This window comes from Neopsephotus bourkii, unplaced genomic scaffold (assembly GCF_033783945.1).
Source record: "Neopsephotus bourkii isolate Nb327-2 ecotype Australia unplaced genomic scaffold, CSIRO-AGI_Nbou_v1 NB_532, whole genome shotgun sequence".
NCBI lineage: Eukaryota > Metazoa > Chordata > Aves > Psittaciformes > Psittacidae > Neopsephotus > Neopsephotus bourkii.
In genome coordinates this window covers 2201386-2221199 of record NW_026901033.1, presented here as the reverse complement: position 1 = coordinate 2221199, position 19814 = coordinate 2201386, and the positions used below count along the sequence as shown (strand labels likewise).

Genomic DNA, 19814 nt, shown 5'->3' with positions numbered 1-19814 from the left:
CACCAGCAATATCTTCCTCCAGGCCATATATACACTTTGGTTTTTTTAAACCTACTTTGTAATTGTCCGTCTATTTCCCTCTGATACGAGGTCTCAAGTCCTATCCTCCACATCCACCGTATAAAGTAACTGTTCTCAAGTATGGAATATTTGCATCCTGGCAAGTTTAACAAGCACATACATGAAAAACACAGTGGCAATTGCACTCTTATTAATATATTAATACATCAGTGTTTAACAGAAAGCTTTTCCTTCAACACTTGCTCCTTCGACCAGTTGTCAGGTTGCCCAGCTGCATTATCTACAAGCACTAATTAACATTGATCAAATCCATTGCAAATGTAATATCAGTATTGCACATATACATATCCCTGTATAAAAGATTCCTGTATCATGAATACTTCTACCACCTATTTTTGTCAGAACTTCCTACTCTTGAACAGTGACCAAATCAAAACTGCCCCTCCTTGTTTATAGAGCCAATTGCAACTAAACTCATGTGAGGTTAGCTTCTGACCTGTCTGAATGAAGTCAATTACTTGCGGTGCTGATGTTTTGTTTCTTTATTTTAGTGTTTGGTGGTGTGTGTGTGTGTCCCATTTTTTAACTCCCTGCACCAAGCAAGTTTCCCAGACAGAAAACATCAAGACCTGAAGAGGCAGAGTTCCTTACCTCTACTCCACATTTCGCTTGCAAATTGCATCTCAATTATTACCTCAATTATTATCTCAATTACGGAAACACCTCCCTTGCTTGTTCAACAAACTATTTATAACATTTCACATCATCACCAATACCTGAATTCTGAATGTTGTGCACAATATATTTAGCATATTTCAATATTAAGTTGCTCAAAAACCTCAGTTTCCAACTCTTTTTCTTCAGCTTTTTTCTTATGAAACAGTGCTTAACAGCTGTCATCTTTTTCACTAATAGAGGTTTGTGCTGCTGCACAAACCAGAACAACATACCAAAGTACCCACACAGGCCAAGGCGACAAAGTGGCAAAAAAGCTGAAAAAAACCTGGTTTTAGGTTAAAAGCTTCTTGATTTCCATTTCTGTCCCTTACCATGTTCAAATCCTTATTACACATACCCTGTAGTAATGATGAGAACAAGTCCAGACCCACAAAAATTTTTACCTACTATTAGGCTACCAACCTCACTGAAATGGGAATAGGAGACATAACTAAAGAAAGCAAAAGCCTATTTTCTGGTATGAAAGAGTAAATCCATCAGTTCCCTCCATACATAAAAAGATGACAAGTTTTCCTAGTTTGCTGCAAAGCCCTTGATAGTTTTCTACCATGAAAAGCAAGATTTGCTCTTGACTTCACACGAAACTCATTTCTTCTCAAAGCACTTAAGTTTTGCTTAAGTTAAATAAGTTTAAGTTTTCTTTCTATTACTTATTTTCCACGTTCTCCATGAAAGCCAGTACAAACTTTCAACAGCTTCAGTCTGGTATTTTTACTTTTTCCTTAAATCACTATTTTCAGTAAGGTTTTCGCAGTTCTTGCAATACAAACAGCTTATCTTGGGCAGATGAGTTTCTACATTTAAGTTTAGTAGAGATACCTGACCACATGATGTGTCTCATGTCCCCAGGCACTACATCTATCCACCTCAATCTCCCTGCAGTATATCCTCATTCACATGTCCAGGACCCGTCTTTGCTTCCATGGGAATTCAAAGCCAACAAGAAGCCATGTATCAGAGAGACGAATGGGCAAGGAGATGGATGGATCATCCTTAGAACCAGAACAAGACCACTAGCTTCAAAATGTAAGTTAAATCCTGTTTTAGTATGAAGAAGCACACACCATTGTAAAAAAACAACTAGAGAATACAGTATTTTTACATTACAAACTATTTTTCATTTAGCTTGCTAGGAATTATTTCAGGGATAACGTGACCAGCTCTGTAATAAGGAAAAAATATCAATACTGGCACACATCTCCTTTGGTTAAAATCTGTCACAAAAGCATTATAGAAAGAAAAGTTCTGGAAGGGAAGGGGCATTAGCAAGTTACGTATTAATACAGTTAAAGTCTACCTTGGCTTCTGAAACTATACAAACTCTAGTTCTTCCCATTTTAACAAACAAAATGAAGCCCCAAATCCCTTTCTCTGCTTTCTACAAGACAAGGATCTACTATCAATTACATATAATCCAAAAAGTGAGTTGGCTTTGCACAAATTACAAGACTTCTCTCTTCGCAGTTCTTATTTTAGCAAGTGAAAAGCATCTGCCTGTATATGCATTACAGGCAGGTATGTCCCTGTGTAAACACAGCTCTACTTAACCTGCTGTTATGGCTAAATTTCTCTTAGATGCTAAGCAGATGCTTGATAACTCCACATTATAAAAGCAACCCTTTCAAACCACTGCTGAAGTAGTAAGGAATATCTGTGCCTTAAAACCAGCATTAAAAGAACTAACTTTAAACACCATTTTAGTATTTCCCTACCCATGCAAGGATGTATCATCTGTAACAAACAGCTAGTGTGTGTACTGTTTAGTCCCTGTCATCTACTCATATTTCCCTATTCCACTATAAGAGTATTAACCTAAAGGTTAGAAGCAAACAGAATTTACCAAAAATACAGCCTTTTTTCCCCAACAATGCATATTAGGACCAAAAGCACTTTTTGCTCAGCTGAACACTGAAATCTGACAACAATTTAACTTGGTGGTTACTTTTTTCCCAACAGTTAAAAAGCTTTGTAAGTACCAGCACCATGACTGCTCCGAAAAATTAACTTCATGAATCCTTTCTGACATCTTCACAATTACAATTTGGAAGATGGTGTGATCATACAGATTTGTCTGCTAATTTCCCAGTTTGGCTTTATACTTTTGCCAGGTTTTACACAGTGGAAAATAGCTAAGATAGAAATATAATCTAAATGATTGCTCTGTAGGACTGCATTGCCATGTTCACCATTACTAGGTATCTGCTTGATTAAGCAAAAGTTGGGAGTTCCCTTAAGTTGGGAAATAATGACATAAATTACCTATTTTAGTCCTGTTTTCTGTACTCCTGGCATCAGTCTCTAAATTTCCTATATTAGTTATCATAAATATGGTTCTTATTTATGATGGACATTGTTGCTATTCTGCAGTCACTTATCCCATCCTACATTCATTTTAGGGCATTTCAGTTAAAGAACTAGTCACACTGAGAAGTTCTTCTCAATAAAACTTGCTTAATATTGATGCATGAAATAACACAGGTGTTTACACTTATATAATTGCCATACCTCTTTCATTTTATCAACTTAATCACAGTGCTTTTAATCATTTTGGTATTACCATTTCTAAGGTACCTAGAGCACAGTGCTGGATGCTTCTCTTGACATTAACCTGATGTGCATGACTTGCCTGAGCAGTCACACAGATAAAGCAGCAGATTTACTGTAAGCTGCCTAAAAATCAGCTGTGTTTTTCATAGCTATTGATCACACTACATACTCCAAGATTAACATGAAGTTGTACAAAAACTAAATTCATGTCAGCTAAAGTAACTGTTTTTGCTGGTGCACATAACTTCTTGAAGCATGACCCTGTATAACCTCTAGCCAGCTAAGGTTCAGTTCTGGCACTCCCTAAAAACAGCTAAGTTTTGCTATTTGCAATGAAGCAGCAAAACAAAGTTGCTGAACAACTGAAAAGCAGCACACGAACAGTACCCACCAGTCCATGCCAAAGGTCAACTACTGCACCCTATATCTGCAGTGAGTTACCTAGCATTTGCCACAGAACATGAGCAATCACCAGAGCTCGAATAGCATGTATGTCTAATTCTGCTTATTCAAGAACTTGATTCATTTTAGGAAGCATCATACATGGATTCCACTGTTAATCTATTTAAATCTGTTAGTCACTAACATAACTCAAATGATAGCCTTGTATTATCATGCATCAGAGTCATAAAAAGCATGAGTTACATGCTTTTCTAACAGCAGATCATAGAACTGCCAACTTGAGAAGTGGTAGACTTGAAAAAACTTATATTAGGATATAATATAAGGATATATCCTTGTATTAGGATAGTTGGGATAGCGCTGAGAACAGAGCTATAAACTGTAGTGTTACTTTCTGAGTAAGTGTGTTTAAATGTTACATTCCAGGAAATTTTCAACTTATTTCATGATGATATTGATTAATTTTTATTTCTTGATACTTCTTACCACGTGACACCCTTTTTGATTGTTTTGTGACTGTTACACAGCCATGAATTCTCCATGAAGGAAGCATTAAAACCAAGCACCCAAAAGCAACTTATTGAATAAGTGACTTGTGTATTAATTTGCAGCATGTAACAGTCTTACTAGCAGGAATTTTACATGATTTGGTACAAATAATTCCACTGTCCCAAACTATTTAGAAGTTCCCAGTTAACTAGCTCATTAACTAGTCAGTTAATTAGAACTGATGAGTTTTCCACAATGGCTCGCAGTGTAGTTATGTCAGTCAGACTGAAATGCCATCTTCTGTTTCTAAAGATGCAAAAAACCCCTACCAAATGTAAAGTGTGACAGATGTGCTGCCAGACATCCTGAGCTTTCAGGTTTAGTCTTAAGTCTTCATTCTAATTTCAACTCTTAAGCGTTCATATTTAGCTTTAAGCTTTTACAAAGAAGTCACACGTTTGTATCCTGTAATTGGCCAGCACATACTCTAACCATTCACATTATGGAACAACTGATGTAAAGAACTTACTGCATAGCAGCAACACCATACAGCAGAATGAAGTTTTACTTTTAATGTTTTTTATCATCCTTAAAAAATGATATATATCAGCATTTACCAATCAAGCTAGGTATTAGCTAATTTATCTAATCCATTACGAAATCCAGACAGCTATTTCACACTTGTGCAGCACTGTTCAAAAGTATCTTAAGTCATGTCATTCTTTCACAAAGATGTCATAGTATAACATTAATTACACTGTGTTAATAGACATGTGGATGTTTTCCAGCAGATGTGGTGCTAAACAGACACATAGATTTCACATTTTACACTAAGTAAATCAGCAAGCCGTTTGCATGAGATACTTAATTTTATGCGTAAACACAGATACCTGCATCCCAAGAAAAGGAGACAATGAGTACCTGCAGTACGATACACACATTGAGAAAACAGCCATAATAAATGAACAATAAGCAAATAACCTCCTTCGTGCTGAGCCTATGACTTTTTCTAAGTGTACTTGCTCCCCTCCCACTAACATCTGTGTTTTCAATTCATTACAGCCAAGTTACTGTTTACTCAGGTCAGTACCCATTGCCAAACACAGGTTAACCCTGGAAAAAAACCCACAAAGTTCACACATCAAGAGAAAGCAGTAATCTTAGAAGCACTATGGGAACTACCTCAACCTTCAGGATTTCCACTGTTACATTGCTGTTATGGAAGAGTCAATTTAATCCCAAGTTTTACTATATCTCAAATCCATCTTTTCAATAGCTTTTCATGCAATTTAAATGTGTAAACATTTTATACATCAACTGCCTCTTCAGTTTGCTGTTTCAACCACTGGCCAAAAAAATTCTAAGTTAGCATACTGTCTTTGCTGGAAAATAAGACTTACCTAATATGTAGATGGTCTTCTGATCACTTCTTTGACCAAGGGCATTAGTCACCTTACAGATATAAGTCCCACTGTAGTTGTAAGACAACGGGCTGCTGAACTGCAGAGTATTGTTAACAGTTAGCAATCCCTCAGGCCATTGTCCATCCAACCTAAAACAGAACAGATATCTTCAGTCATAAAGACTCCCAGTTGAAAGTTTAACTAGTTTAAAGTATTTGCAATAACCTAGAGAGTGAACTTTTAGCTCTGCTCCAGCAGTCAGTGGCCTTTCATTGGATGTTCTCAGTGTCCATCTGATCATACAGCATCACATTTGTCCTCTCAATGTCAAATCTGCTGATAGCAGCAAAGCTACAAAGTCTACAAATGAACACTACTACAGTTAAGAAACCAGTATCTCAAAAGAACTTGGACAACCCAACTCAAGCTCTAGAAGTAACACTCAAAGTAAGCAGCACTTAAGACTGTGCTGTCAATTACATGCCTGCTCTTTTGCATCCAGTTTAGCTTTCGCAATGAATATGCAGGGAGAACTGTTCCTCATGTAGACATTAGATGTGCCAACCAAGAATCAGGCCCTACTGGACTTGCTATTCACAAGTTAAGAACACTTAGTAGTATCTGGGCTAGTGATAACCCTGACTATGGTGATCGCAATGCTGTGGAGTATGGGATCCGGCAGGATAGTACCAAGATGATTCCAGAAGAGCTAACTTCAGCTCACTCACATCTCTAAAGGGAGCCGGGGGTGCTGGTAGACAGCAAGCTCAATATGAGTGAACAAGGAGATACATGGAAAAGACAAGGGCTAACGGGTACTACTGGGGACACTCCAGTTGGACACAAGGGGAACATTTTTCACAGTGAGAAAATACAACCACTGTAAACGGTTGTTTCCCCCAAGTTAGATACTTTTAAGGTTCAGCTGGACAGGGTGCTGGGTAATTTTTTCTAGACTCTGCTTTTGCAAAAGAGGTTGGACCAGATGACTCCTGAGGTACCCTTCCAACCTGCTATTCCACAACCCTTCTACAACTTCTGTCTGTATACACTTAATTTACAGGACACTGACAACGATTTTTAAGCCTAAATTCAAGCAGTTTCTTCCCTCTCAACCTGCCTTTTCTCAGTCTCCAGAATTTCTCACCTAAATTACATCAGTGAAACCAAATTTGGTCATATATTTGATGCTTGGTCATATACTTGGGGAAAGAACTGTCAGGAAGAGGGAAGTCTAATTTTCCTATAGCATTCTGCATGTGACTGCAGTAACAACTGTGTTAACAGAGAAAGGGGATGGCCTAAGGCATTGGAACTCTTTTAACAGACGTGCCAACTGCCCATTAAACACCTATGTAATTTCACTGGCTCCCATTTTGCTTTTATTTAAGTATCTATTAACAGCTAGGAATTAACTGTGTGTAGAGATCTCTCATCACATGGATTTTGAGCTAAGGACAGAATGGGGATGGCAGCCTACTGCAGCACGTAGGTAAAGGTTACTAAACCTACTTTAGCACAGCCATACCATTCTGACTAGAGACAGCTGCAATGATTTAAGGTATCAGTGGCTGCTTTTATGATGGAGCCAGTTGTTTTGTTTTCCTGGGAAATAACCATTAAGCAATCCTATATTTATCAATACAATGTTTTTAAACCATATTATGACTACCGTTCCTATATGCTAAATTGAGAAGGTAGAGAACTTAATTACAGCTTCACATCAGTAAATATTCCTTATTTTTATCAACAGAAAGACCACAACATAGCTTTATTGTCCTTAACAAAGTTATTTTCTGTGTTTCTACATGCAACACATCAATTTAAAATAGCTAGGCTTATATCATTTTTTTTCTTCTTCACAGGACAGATTCTGATCTAAGCTTGCTTTTATTGTCTTCCTCTGCCTCTTGCCCAAACTGCACCCATGGCTGCAGAAGCAAAGAAATATATTTAAGAGTAGGACCCACTCAATCCATATATGCATGAAATGCAGCTCTTATTTAAGTTCGTTTCCTAAACCTCGCTTCTATTACTATGCAAAGCAATGCATTTATCTGCCTTGGTAACTGCTTGAGCAGTTTTGAAGCACATGACAATACTGTAATTCAGTGAACAGTATTTGCCATCTCAACTGCAATTTCCAGACTTTAAAACATAGATACAAAGAAGTCTGTTGAAGTGTTTACAATCTACTTTAATAATGAAAAAGAATTAATAATAGTTGGATTCCTACTAGATTTATTGGGTGCTGCACTCTATACTGCAAGATGAACAGTTTAGTCTATTTTATTAAGTACCTACAGAAGATTTCATCCTGACAGTAACAACAAACTGTTCGGGCTTGTATATTTACAAGATGCCCACTCACTCATTTCCATACATACACATACACATCTTGCATCCTTTTAAAAGGCTGGATAACACCACTACAACCCAATACAAGTCAGATACTTCTTGTTTTCAAAACAGGTGTTTAAGCTAAAAGATTATATCACTCCAATCATGTGCCAAGCCCCTTTTTATAAATACTTACCTGGTCCACATAAATTCCATAGGTAATGGGTTTGCATCGGCATTACATCTGAGCTGAACATTCTCTCTCCCAATGAACCAGTTTCCATCATAGCCAGTTACTGAAACTTCTGGGGCATCTGACAAAATAAAAGGTTTAACCTATCAACAATCACAGTGTTTTGGTTAAACATGAACTGAGTGTTATGCTCAGCTCAGTGGAGCAGAAGATGGGTTTTGCTTTGGTCACTTGGCTTGCCGGGAAGTAGCTTGGTTGGGCTTTCTTTTGTGGTGGTGCTGGGGTTTTTTTGTTCTTGTTGGTTGTTTTAGGGGTTTTCTTTAGTTTGTTTTTTAATCTGAAAGCCAACAGTAAAACACCAACGCTGTTCCAAACTACAGTACAATATGCAGCAGTGGAACAGATAGGGAACAATAAGCTGTTTCAGTCTGTGCAACTGTCCCTACTGTGTTTTCTGCTAACATAAAGCACTTTGGGGAAGTGAGAGGACTTCAGAATAATCGGTTTAATGGGGGTTTTGTTTGGACATGAGGAGGGGTAATTCTGAGCTAATTCTCCCAACAAGATAAAGCAAACGATCAGAGTCAGCATTTTGAGAAGCCAGGTTATTAGGAAATCAAAGAGTTCACAGATGTCAGTTAAAAAGGTTAACAGTTACCCACTGGCATCATAATGTAGAATTACATTATGGCTCTAAAAAGCAAGGAAGCCACTTTAGATAAGCCTGAGAGACCTAGCTGCAATATTCCATGACTCAGAACCCAGAGAACAGAACTACCAGAGTGATTTGGTATAATCTGCTATGTAGAGATAGAGCAGTTGTAAAATCTGGAAGGATACAGGAGGGACTGAAGGAAGACTAAAGAACCAAGACATGTAATCTCTGCTTCTTGCTGCTTTGCTGCTGACTACACCATTCTGCCAGAAGTTCTGAAACATGCCTTAGCACTCAGTTCCAAGTAAGTTTAAGATCAACTTACCCCCTCATTTCACTTTAAATGTGGAACTTGATTCTCTTACGCAGTTTGAGACAATAATGGGAACAAACCATCTTTGTTTCTGTTTCTGTATCAACGGCACTTCAATCTACAACTTCATCTCAACACTGACAACTCAATCAGCACTACTCACTGTTTTATGCTCAAATAAGTGATTATTTAACAAACAGAAAAAAACCAAACCCATACCATATTCTAGTCAAACCAAAACAGCAAAGTTAATTATTTTCCAGCCACTACATTTCTTCTGATTGAAATGACAGACTTCTGTGAGTTGAGGATTTTAAAGCAGCACACAACTAAGACCAAGTACTAAGAAGGAAGAATTTGTAAATTGGTCACTATGGTCACATATGCATTGTCTAACAAAAACCAGATCAAAGGCTTAAAGCTTATTTATCTCTACTTGTTTTAGCTAAGCATTGTAAGCCACCTAACTTTGTACTCATGTGTTTTAGAGCCACAGATTTGTTAAACAAGCCTGGTGCAGGTTTGAATTATATAAGCAATCTGAAGCTAAGCAACAAGTGTTAGGACATTACATATTATGTTCTTGTTTCCTTATGCAAATTAGAGTGGAAAAAACCTTAGCAATTTGAAAATAACTCACTGATCCCCATAAGACCTACTCTCAGCTTATCTCAAACATCAATCTTCATTAGTACTGCTCAAACCATAAGGCATTATGAGCAGTTTACAGATAATTAGTTTGTTATTTTGTCTGTTATCTTTTCAATGTTAAACATAAATGTGAATTCTGTTTACCCTTCAGCCAACATCCAAAATAAACTGTAGAAACAACAGTACTCCAGCTTTGTGCCTACCTTTTTAACTATTTTTTTAATAGACATCCTAGGTTTCTACTGCTACCTGACCTACCTCTTACCACCTGCTTTCCTACACAGCTTAGTTTTCCTTTGCCTTATACTAAGTGCTCATCTTCTTCTGTGGAAGGCATAGAGCAAAATCAAGAGGGTGGTTATAGGATATATACCAAGCAGTAATTACCTTAGAGAATACTTACACTGTATGTCCAACACTTGCGGGTATCTTATTTCCTTTTCCAAAGCAGGGTGCCTCACCACACAAGTTATACGTCTTCCTCTTGCAAATCGTGTAGGGACAATCATGTACTGACTGACAACTGTCACCGTTTCATTTGGAAACAACGTAGAGCTGGATTCCATTTCACCAAGACCTCCTTCCCAGTCAATCTCTGCAGCAGGTTTTCCAGTGGCTGCTGTACAAGTGGCTGCTACTGTCCTATTTGCACCATCTATTAGAGGGTTTGGTCCTTTCGTTAAGCTCACAACAGGTTCAACTAGGGAGGGGAAAAACAGTAAGTTTAAACAAGACTCCACATCTTAGATAAAACAAATCCATTTGCAAAAGTCCACTCGAATCAGACATCCTAGAAATAAGATTATGTCATATTCCAGAGATAACTCTACAAAGCTTTGGCCTTCTGATACAGTTCACCTTTGTCCACATTAAAGTTTCATGCTGCTCATTCACTACAGTTAATGCACTGACAGCATTACACTTTAAGTATTAATCTATACTACTAGGTTTGGGTCATTTCAAAGTTAAAACACTGAATCAAGTAACACCTGCCATTAAGAATTTAAGCTCCTGTTGATCAGTACAACAATATAAATTGATTCCATGCTGAAAAGGACATTTAACCTCTACCAAAGTATTATATATACACATATTTAAAATCGAATACATACAAACAAATATACAGATTAGACACATAACATTTGTATGGTTTCGATATACAATTTTTTTTTCTATATATACATATAATCCTGTCTCTCTATATATATTCTTGTAAATGAATCCCTAGAGAAGCAAGACATTTTAACTTAATACTATGTCCAAGACTCAAGAGAAGGATCTGACCTCCTTGTAAATGCATTGCTCACGCTTGTAAATTCTGAGGGCTTAAAGAACACGATTACTTCCCAAATGAAGTTGGATTCCTGATGTACAAGTCTGCTGTTGAGGGCCACAGAATGAAAAGCTTTTTAAAATGAAGATTCCTCCTTCAATAAGAAATCTGTTTCAGCCCTGTGCAAGCCATGTACCAGTTGCAGCCTAAGTCAGAAATACCCTGTGGTGCTCCAGATACAAACCAAGGATGGCCCATTTCTATAATCAGTAGTAGTAGATACATGCTCCCCGGTAGCGTACCAGCCTATTACTTGATCCTTGCCTTTCAATGCAATAAGAAATGAAATCATCACTACAAACTACAATGCTTTGGAGTCCACCTCAGCGACTAGCCCTCACCTATTACAAACCAGACAATTCTTGCAACTTCTGTGGCTTTCAGTAGCATGTATTTAAGGAGAAATTTAGTTCATGGATATTTTCCCCCAGAAGCTGATATCTCGAAATGCAGTAGAGTTCACAATACCTGGGAAGATAATTCAACTACCTATACTTTCAAGAGGTAACTGGGTAGCAAGTATCTTCAGCTTGAGTGAATTCAGTGTCAGAATCAGGTTTTGGTTGTTTTCTGCTCAGTCTCTGATCATTGCTCACATCTGAGTGAAGTCATTTATCATTTGCTCACTAAAAGGAAAGGCAACTGCTAAATGGATAACCTTATAAAAATCAGTGTTTTCTGTTCTACCCCTGGAAGCACTTAAATACTGAAGGTTGCTTGCACAGATCCTGAGTGTGGATTATTTTCTGCTTTGTTTCCCTGAATCCCTACCCTCTGTGATGTGCTAGTGATCTTACTGTAAATACACCAACAGCAGGGTTTTCTTACAAGCTTCTACACTTTCCTTCTAGATATAAAACATCTCAAACAGAGCTTCTTTGAATATTTTATTCCCTGCTAGCAACAACTACACCTTTCTGCAATGAGCTTCAATATTTAATCTGATGTACATACACGTTCTACCAATTGAAAAAAGCCTTTAAAAACCTACTGTGAATAACTTGATATTGCATAGTAATTTGACCCACAATTTGTCTTCCCTGATTAAATGTAAACATTACTGCCTTGCTCACCCCAAAATCACTAGTTACCTTACCAATAGCTTCTGCAGAATTACAAGATGCAGAAGTATGCACACCAATTCATGTTGTCTTAGAAGCATAATGATAGGATTTTTTACTGTTTCTCCCTGCACCTAAGACCTCCATCACAGTGAAATCAGTTAAGAACAGCAGCTATCACTACTTTTTCAAGGCAGAACTCAAAACCCCAAATCACTCCACTGGAAATTAAGTCTCATTTATCTTACTCCTTGAATTAAAAATAAACAAACCAACCGAAAACCCCAATGAAAGTATACTATTCCAGAATTTTTCCTTTACCCCTCTGCAAAGGGAAGTATAAGGCATCAAGTCTTAACTAAGGTAGCAGAGATCTTCAGATCCAAAGCAGAACACTCCATATGCTGCTTCACTTACCGTACTTGAAGACGTGCTCTTTAAAAGCATTAAATAACAGTAGCCTGAGAACAGAATATAAACTCATGTAAAAGCCTAATTTTTCCCAAGATAATTTTCTTCTGAAAATTTACTTTTAACTACTAGGAAAAAGTCCTCCTTTGCTTTCTCCAGTGGTACCTGAAATCTGTGAGATTGGCCGCTTTCAGCTCACTGTGTAGTTCTTAGCTTTATGCTTGTCAGAAAGACACAAACCTGAACTATTCAAAACTACTCCATTTCATAATAAACTTATTCCCACTTCAATGTGGTTTGGTGCTTCAGTTGTTTTATACTTACAGAAATGGTTGGACTTTTGCCGTCACATTCCCATAAATCATGATTATTAGACTACGCACCCACTATAAGATAACCAAATAGCCACATACTAAGAAGTGGAAATCAACTGCTATTATCATTCTTCTTTCTGTAGTCTATTCAGTGCTGCTTTATCCCAACTACTGAAGCAAAACCAGCAGAAGCCCATCTACTCATTTCTACAGTCTAAAGGTTTCACTCATTGATTAATATCTACAGAATGCACCCCTTATTACAAGGGGCCACCTGCATCTCACCTCTCACACAGGGAAAGTTTTACTTTCTCAACCTGGAAAAAAGATTACCCAAAGAATGGGGTTTGGAAGTTTGGTGGATTTTTGGCTGGTCTTTCTTTTATTCTGCCTCAAATTGTAACTGAAGTTGCCGTACAGACCTCCCTAGATCACAGTGATGGTGGTAGGTGACAGAGGAAGAAGTTTGTTAAAGCATTAAAGAACTGCTTCACCAGCAGAAACATTACACTCTATTCTGGTCAAATAGCAAAGATGGTGGGAACAATGCTTAGGTTGGGAAAGGAAGCCACTCACTCCACAAAGATTCAAAATCAAAAGGCTTCCACAATGCAAGAGTTCAAAGGCAGTGCTGGTTTCCCCCATCCCCTTTAAGTAATCAGAGTAGATAAACTGTCTGTTCAGTCTGCATGTCCAAGGGTCACTGCACATGGGTCATCCTACCCATATATCTATTATAGCATCAATGATACTTCAGTTACAAGCAGCAGATGAACTTAGGAAGCCTCAACTAAGGCACATCTGTGCTAGCCCTTTTATTGATTCATGACCACTACCTAATTTAACCCTACTTACTCTAGATTCACCTTACATTCACATGGACAGATCGCTTATTGCTCAAGTCCTTGTACTACTTTATAGAAAAAGAAAATAACAAAGCATCCAGAAAAGAAAGAGCCTTAAATCCTATTGCTTTAGCTTTCCAGGCCTCAAAGCTTCTCTGTGGTTTTAAATACTTCATAAACCTTTTTACCTTTTTCAACTGCCTGTTAGTTTTAGAACTGGTTTTCTTCTGCCATTGTGTGCAGGAGGTCTGGATGAAACTGGCAGGATTACAACACAAACAGTATTATTTCCACTTACCATTAAATTCACTAATTCCTTGGCAACAGCATGACACTGGGAATTGTCAGTCCCTTCTACATCACAACTGACATTTACTTGACTAACTTCTTTCCAAAACAGTATTTCCACTTGGTTTCTTTTCCCCCTCTAAACCAGCAGCCTTGTATTTCCACATAATTGCTCCAGCCCACTAACTAAAGCTTTATTATGGACTTTGGTTTGCTTGTTTTCTTTTATAAGACCAGTCAGTTTACTAATTTGTTATCTACTTGATAGCTTGGCCCCTAGTCTTGTATTGAACATAAAAGTGTACATTTAATCACCTAGCTTTTTTTAAACACCATTAATCAGAACTGAGAGTACGTTTTTTTCTACACTGACCTTCACCTTTAATTCTTTTTATTGTAAGACTTTCTACATAGGTGTGTCTAAGATCTACCCATGGTGATGGACCTACACCTTGGACATTCTTACCTGTGCAGCTCATTCTTCACTTGTAGCACTGCTGAGAGCTAGTCTGCAGAAGAAAAACGTCTACTTTATCAGTACCCTTGCTGACAAATCTAGCTTAGCAACACAGTGAAGTCAAACTGAACCAAGTCTTTAAAGCACTTGTGTGAAGCTCTCAAACTAGCAACACTAAAGTCATATTTGCTCTGCAAGCTACCCTGTCACACATCATCTCTTCTGCCTTCTAACACCATTTTGGCCAGTTTAACATCTTGAGAAACAGCTTGATGTAAAGTTCTCTGCAATTTTTTGCCCTCGTTTAACAAGGTAAGTTTGAAGAGCCAAAGTTTTAGACAAGATCAATACATCTGTTTGACCCAAAAAGGTTTCTCTTATTTTAATTGCCTTAACCTCTTTAACAGTGCTTTTCCTCAAGAAAACACGAAGCAATCTGAGTGAGCAAAGTCATCAAACTTGGGTGCTTAAGTAGCGCAAGACAGAGGTTCTAAATACGGTCTTAAGCAATCAGTGTACTGTGGCAAAACCACATTTTATTCTGTAGTCATTTTTTCTCCCTTCATTTGTCTTCAGTGTCTCTGCCTGAAGGTGTACAAGCATAATTAAGCTGTCTACTACACATAGAAGGAAAATGAAGTCTTTGCTAAATAGGAACTGGGACTAGGAAAAAAGGCGATGCTGCTTGGGCTGGAAACAGTTTCAGACCTAAGACATGAACTTGGCTTCCCTCACTTAGGGAAGAGTGTTTTAGAACAGTGGGAGAAAGCAGTCAGAATAGAGCTGATTTTATGTTACATCAGGTTTTAAGTTTTGTTTGGAGCTATTCCATGCTTTTAGACTGCTGAGCTTGGAACCGCTGAGCTCAGGCCAGAAAAGCTCAAAAATTACTCAGTTACATGCATATTCTGAAAACCATTCCTTCCCCACTATTTTTACTGTGTCAGTCTAGATGTCAGTGTAGCAAAAAGTTATCAGTATGACAGAATATGTGCTGCCAAGGCCACTAAACACATTTAAGTCCAACAGTGGGCTGGCTACCCTGCTATACATACAAGCCAGTTGGTTTACAAGCAGCAGTTGGATTTTGCAATTCAGAGGTTGATACCAAGTCACTGAGAAGCTTACAACTACCAGCATCCGTCTACATCAACTGTGATAAAACCTCTATGACGAGGACCACGATATGCATGAGATGCTACTTCACTTATTCAAACTGCAATTTCTGCTAATACATATCTCATGCAACAACTTGGGGTCCTTCAACTTTTTTCAGGTGTGGAATAACACATAGGCCATACACTTGTTTCCCAAATTCCTCCTCAGGTTCTCCATAAAACTACAATTTAAAGGGCAAAACGGACACAACTACTAACGGGATCTGGAAAAAAAAAAACCCACCCCAAACAACCACTGCAGAAATAGTAACTGACTAGAAGAGATGACAGAAAGGAGTAAGAGCCTTCCACTGTATGTTGATAAAGCACAGCAGCTGAAACCTGAAGTCAGAAGACTGATGCAATAGCCTCAGACACAGCCATCTGCAGTACAGACAGAAGACATATGGAAAAGACAGCCATAAGGATACATGCTTAGAAGATCACAGAATCTCTTTGGTCAAGTTACTTGTTTCAAATTGGATTAAGCCACTTGCTTTGATGCATTTATTTTGCCCCACCTTGTGGTGAAAACCAGTTTATGTACTGTGCTGTAGCCATCTATCTCACAGTGTTCTACTACCATGGAAGTCAGAGATCTACAACCAAGAAGAAACTAAAAAGCACATTACTTTACAAAAATAGACTTGCTGAGGACTATGTCAGCTCTAGAAAAAAATCACCTGACTACTTGTGCTTCTGCTGCAGGCAACTTTCTCTGTTACAAGAAGGTATAATACTGTAAGGGAAGGGTCAGTCATCAATACACTTTCAAGTTTCAAACAGTAATCATTTCACCTCATACTGCACTACCACCAAAGTCTACCTGTGCTTCAGTACTACTCCTTTATGACAGCAATACTGTACCCTCAGCAAGATGGACAAAATGACTTCATGTGAAAAACTGAGTTTATACAAGCTTCACATCATAACAGCCCACAACCAGTAAAGGGCTTGAACTGCCTCTTCATTCCCACAACTCCCAGTAGTAGTCTAGATAGTTTTGCTTTACATTTACACTGTGCAAAGAACAGTGTACATCACTAGCCCCTAGCAGCTACATTAGCTTATCATATTAGGAGCACATTTAGGAGGGAATTTAGCCAAGGTGGTAGCTGAAGCTGTGTTTGGCAGCTTCTCAGCACACACATACACAGGTTGTAATATCAGCATTGCCAAGTCTAAGTTTTAAAGCACTGTCTAAATGTTTAGATTAGAACAATGCCTAAATAGGGACAACTTATTTATTTTTTCCACATCTGGACAATCAAAGAGCAAGTTCTAAAGCAGCAAGGGCCAAAAGAAGTCCCCTTAATGATTTTAGTAAGAATACCAAGACACCTGTTATGAAATAACATTGTCTGTATTGATACTGAGTGAAAAAGTAAAACGCAATTAAGGTTCATTAACAACTTTGTGATATTAATTTCACCTCTTTTCATAGAGGCTGACTTACCTAGTACTGTTACAGTTGTTGATGACTGGGTATTTCCAAGTGGGAATGTAACTGCCTTGCAAATATACTCTCCTGCATCAGAAAAGCTTACGTTTTTTAAGATGATAGTTGCATCAGTAAGTGAATAGTTTTTAAACGACACTCTTCCTTGGTATTCTCCTTGAACAGATATTCCGTATTCAGGATGATGAACAGCAATAGTCTGTGAACTTTTCCCATGTATCTTCTCCCAGGAAACTTGTGCTATTGTTTCGTTTACATCAATAATGCATTTCAGTGCAACCTTCTTCCCCCAAACTGCTGTCACATGTGGATCAACAATTGGTCCAGCTAAGGCACCTAAAAACAAAAGAATTATTAGTTAGTACACAAGAAGCTTAGGCCTCCGAGTCTTCACATTAAGCCTTGTCCAGTAATTAGCTTGCCTTCCTCAAAAGGAACTCGTACTTGATTCTGAATAACCATATTCTAGCCTATTCACAGCAGGGCGGAGACATTGCAAAAGCACGCTTTAAGCAGTAACAGCAGCTCAACTACTCTTCAGAGAACACTATCACTAATATACAACTTCTTATACAAATGACCTGATAGTTGTGTAACTGGTGTATCTATCTTTGGGGAATTTAACTAGGTATGAGCATAGCATGTTTTCAGATTTACTGGACAAACAAAGCCAACCAACCAAACAAAAACACCGTAATCAGACATGCTACTTCAGCAGTTTAATTGCTGATCCAGAGCATCAGGTACGAATATAACTTAAATTACTACACTGATTTTTACTTCCAAAAGATATGATTCCTAATAAAGATAATTGAAGAAGAAATGCCTAAGTGTAAATTCTACCACTTAGCACACGAGTAACTAGTTATAAAGCAAAGAATAAAACCGAATAAAAATGGCAAAACCCCTCTAACTACTCCACCTTCATAATGACAGTCAATCTAAGAAATCAATCCTAACTTCAGATACTAGTTTCCAATAGAGATATGTTCCATCATACATATGCAGTCCTTCTGCTATACTGTAGCGCAGTGTCTTCACACCAGAACTTCTCCTTGTATTTACACAGTAAATAGGCAAGAGAAAGTACAGCCAAGTGCTTAATATTCTGTATAATTCCATTCAATACCTAAAATACTTTCCACAGTAGCAACTGCATTCTGAGCTCAGCATTTTACACCACCTCCCATCAAGAAAAGAAATCCACCAGGACGAAGTAGTTCATTAAACCCCCAGTTCATGCCTTGTTTTGCCAAACAGATATTCGAGCAACTTAAATCGTTCCTTCTCTTGGAGTAGGCTGCTTAAGTACAAGGCTCTTCAGTTATCAAATCAGTACTCTAGCTGTTACTGTGAAAACACACCCACGGAATGAGATGCAAGAGTAAATTTTAGTAGATCCATTTCACACACATGAAGGGGTCATTCAACTTGAGACATCAACTGCAGTTTTAGTCAACAGGCTCCTACAAAAGAGAAGCCATGTGCTCAGGAAAAAGTTCCCTATATGCCTTTATGTGTCAGTCCATTGTTAAAAGCTTTTCGTTTCCCATCAATTGATTTTTCAGCCTTCACACCATAACCAAGTCAATGAAGTCACCCAAACAAGCAATGTACAGATTCAGCTACAGATTTCTTCAGTATAAATCTACTAACTAATGTCAATAGTATTCAAACATTTAGCTGCACAAATAAATCAGACTAAGCAGAACTTTATACCAAGGCTGTTGATACGCCCATCACTGAGAGGGGCTGGTGAGGGGGCAAAAATAGCTAATAAACTTCAGTTTCATATAGACAATCTCTACCATGACTAATCCATGAGTCATGCAAGAACATTCTGGCCAGTCTCCTCATGCTTCCTGAGCTAATAATACAAACTGTTGAGACAGACATTGGAAAGGGGGCAACTATTTGCACATTAACTGAAATGTGCAGAATTCTGCCCAAATTTTGTCTCCCCTTACCATTGCTATATTTAGACTAATGAGCTGGAGGTAAAGCGCTCTTAAGGAGTAATTGCCTATCACATTCTAACTAAAGGCACACAAGGTATAGCTCTGGAAAGTATTTCAGAATACATATACTCTGTAACATCACTGAAGTAAAGAAAACATACTTTTGCTGAGAAATCAACATTGTGCAATATTTAAACCTACTGAACCTTTACCTATATTGAACCTTAACATAATGATCAGCTGTACATAACTCCTGCAAACTTGGTACAGAAAAGCCTTACAAGTACACTCCCACAAAAGCTGCACAGACTTCTAGGAAGTTAAAGTGAATTGCAAAGTTAACCCAGTTAGTTGAATACACAAGCTGTTTTGTTCCCTTGCAAGGGTTGGTTGGTGGGGTTTTTTGACAACTGTATTCCCAATATTTAGAAGCTTTAGCTACATAAAGATGACCAGAGCACATTTAAAGAATCAATACAAAGCTAAGACATCTGAAGATGTGGAAAAAAAACCTCTATTTCTTCCACCAAGGAATACTTCCAACAGCTCATGTGTACCATGAAACCATTGGGTTCTCACATGAATATTTTCACACGTCTAACTCTCATTTCTGCTGCTTTCAAGGTTTAGAGACTGAACTGAGCAGACCTCGGATATATGTATTTATATACATATACACACTTGCAGCTATAAAACATTAATCAGTTGTATCTTGTTCATTGACATTCTAAAGGAAGTACAGCCAATAGATCATTGCACTGCATTTTAAACGTTTATCT

At 37.9% G+C, this 19814-nt stretch overlaps 1 protein-coding gene across 4 annotated transcripts in view; it reads right to left on the bottom strand.

The window, feature by feature from the left end:
- NECTIN3 (nectin cell adhesion molecule 3) overlaps window positions 1–19814 on the bottom strand; it is a 64400-nt gene that overhangs the window by 20311 nt on the left and 24275 nt on the right. For all 4 annotated transcript variants that reach the window (XM_061350610.1, XM_061350611.1, XM_061350608.1 and 1 more), the window contains exons 2-5: window positions 17075–17413; window positions 10156–10452; window positions 8137–8254; window positions 5598–5749 (exon numbers count right to left, since the gene is read on the bottom strand). In XM_061350610.1, coding sequence (XP_061206594.1) covers window positions 5598–5749; window positions 8137–8254; window positions 10156–10452; window positions 17075–17413 — 906 coding nt within the window. The remainder of the gene's footprint in view (window positions 1–5597; window positions 5750–8136; window positions 8255–10155; window positions 10453–17074; window positions 17414–19814) is intronic.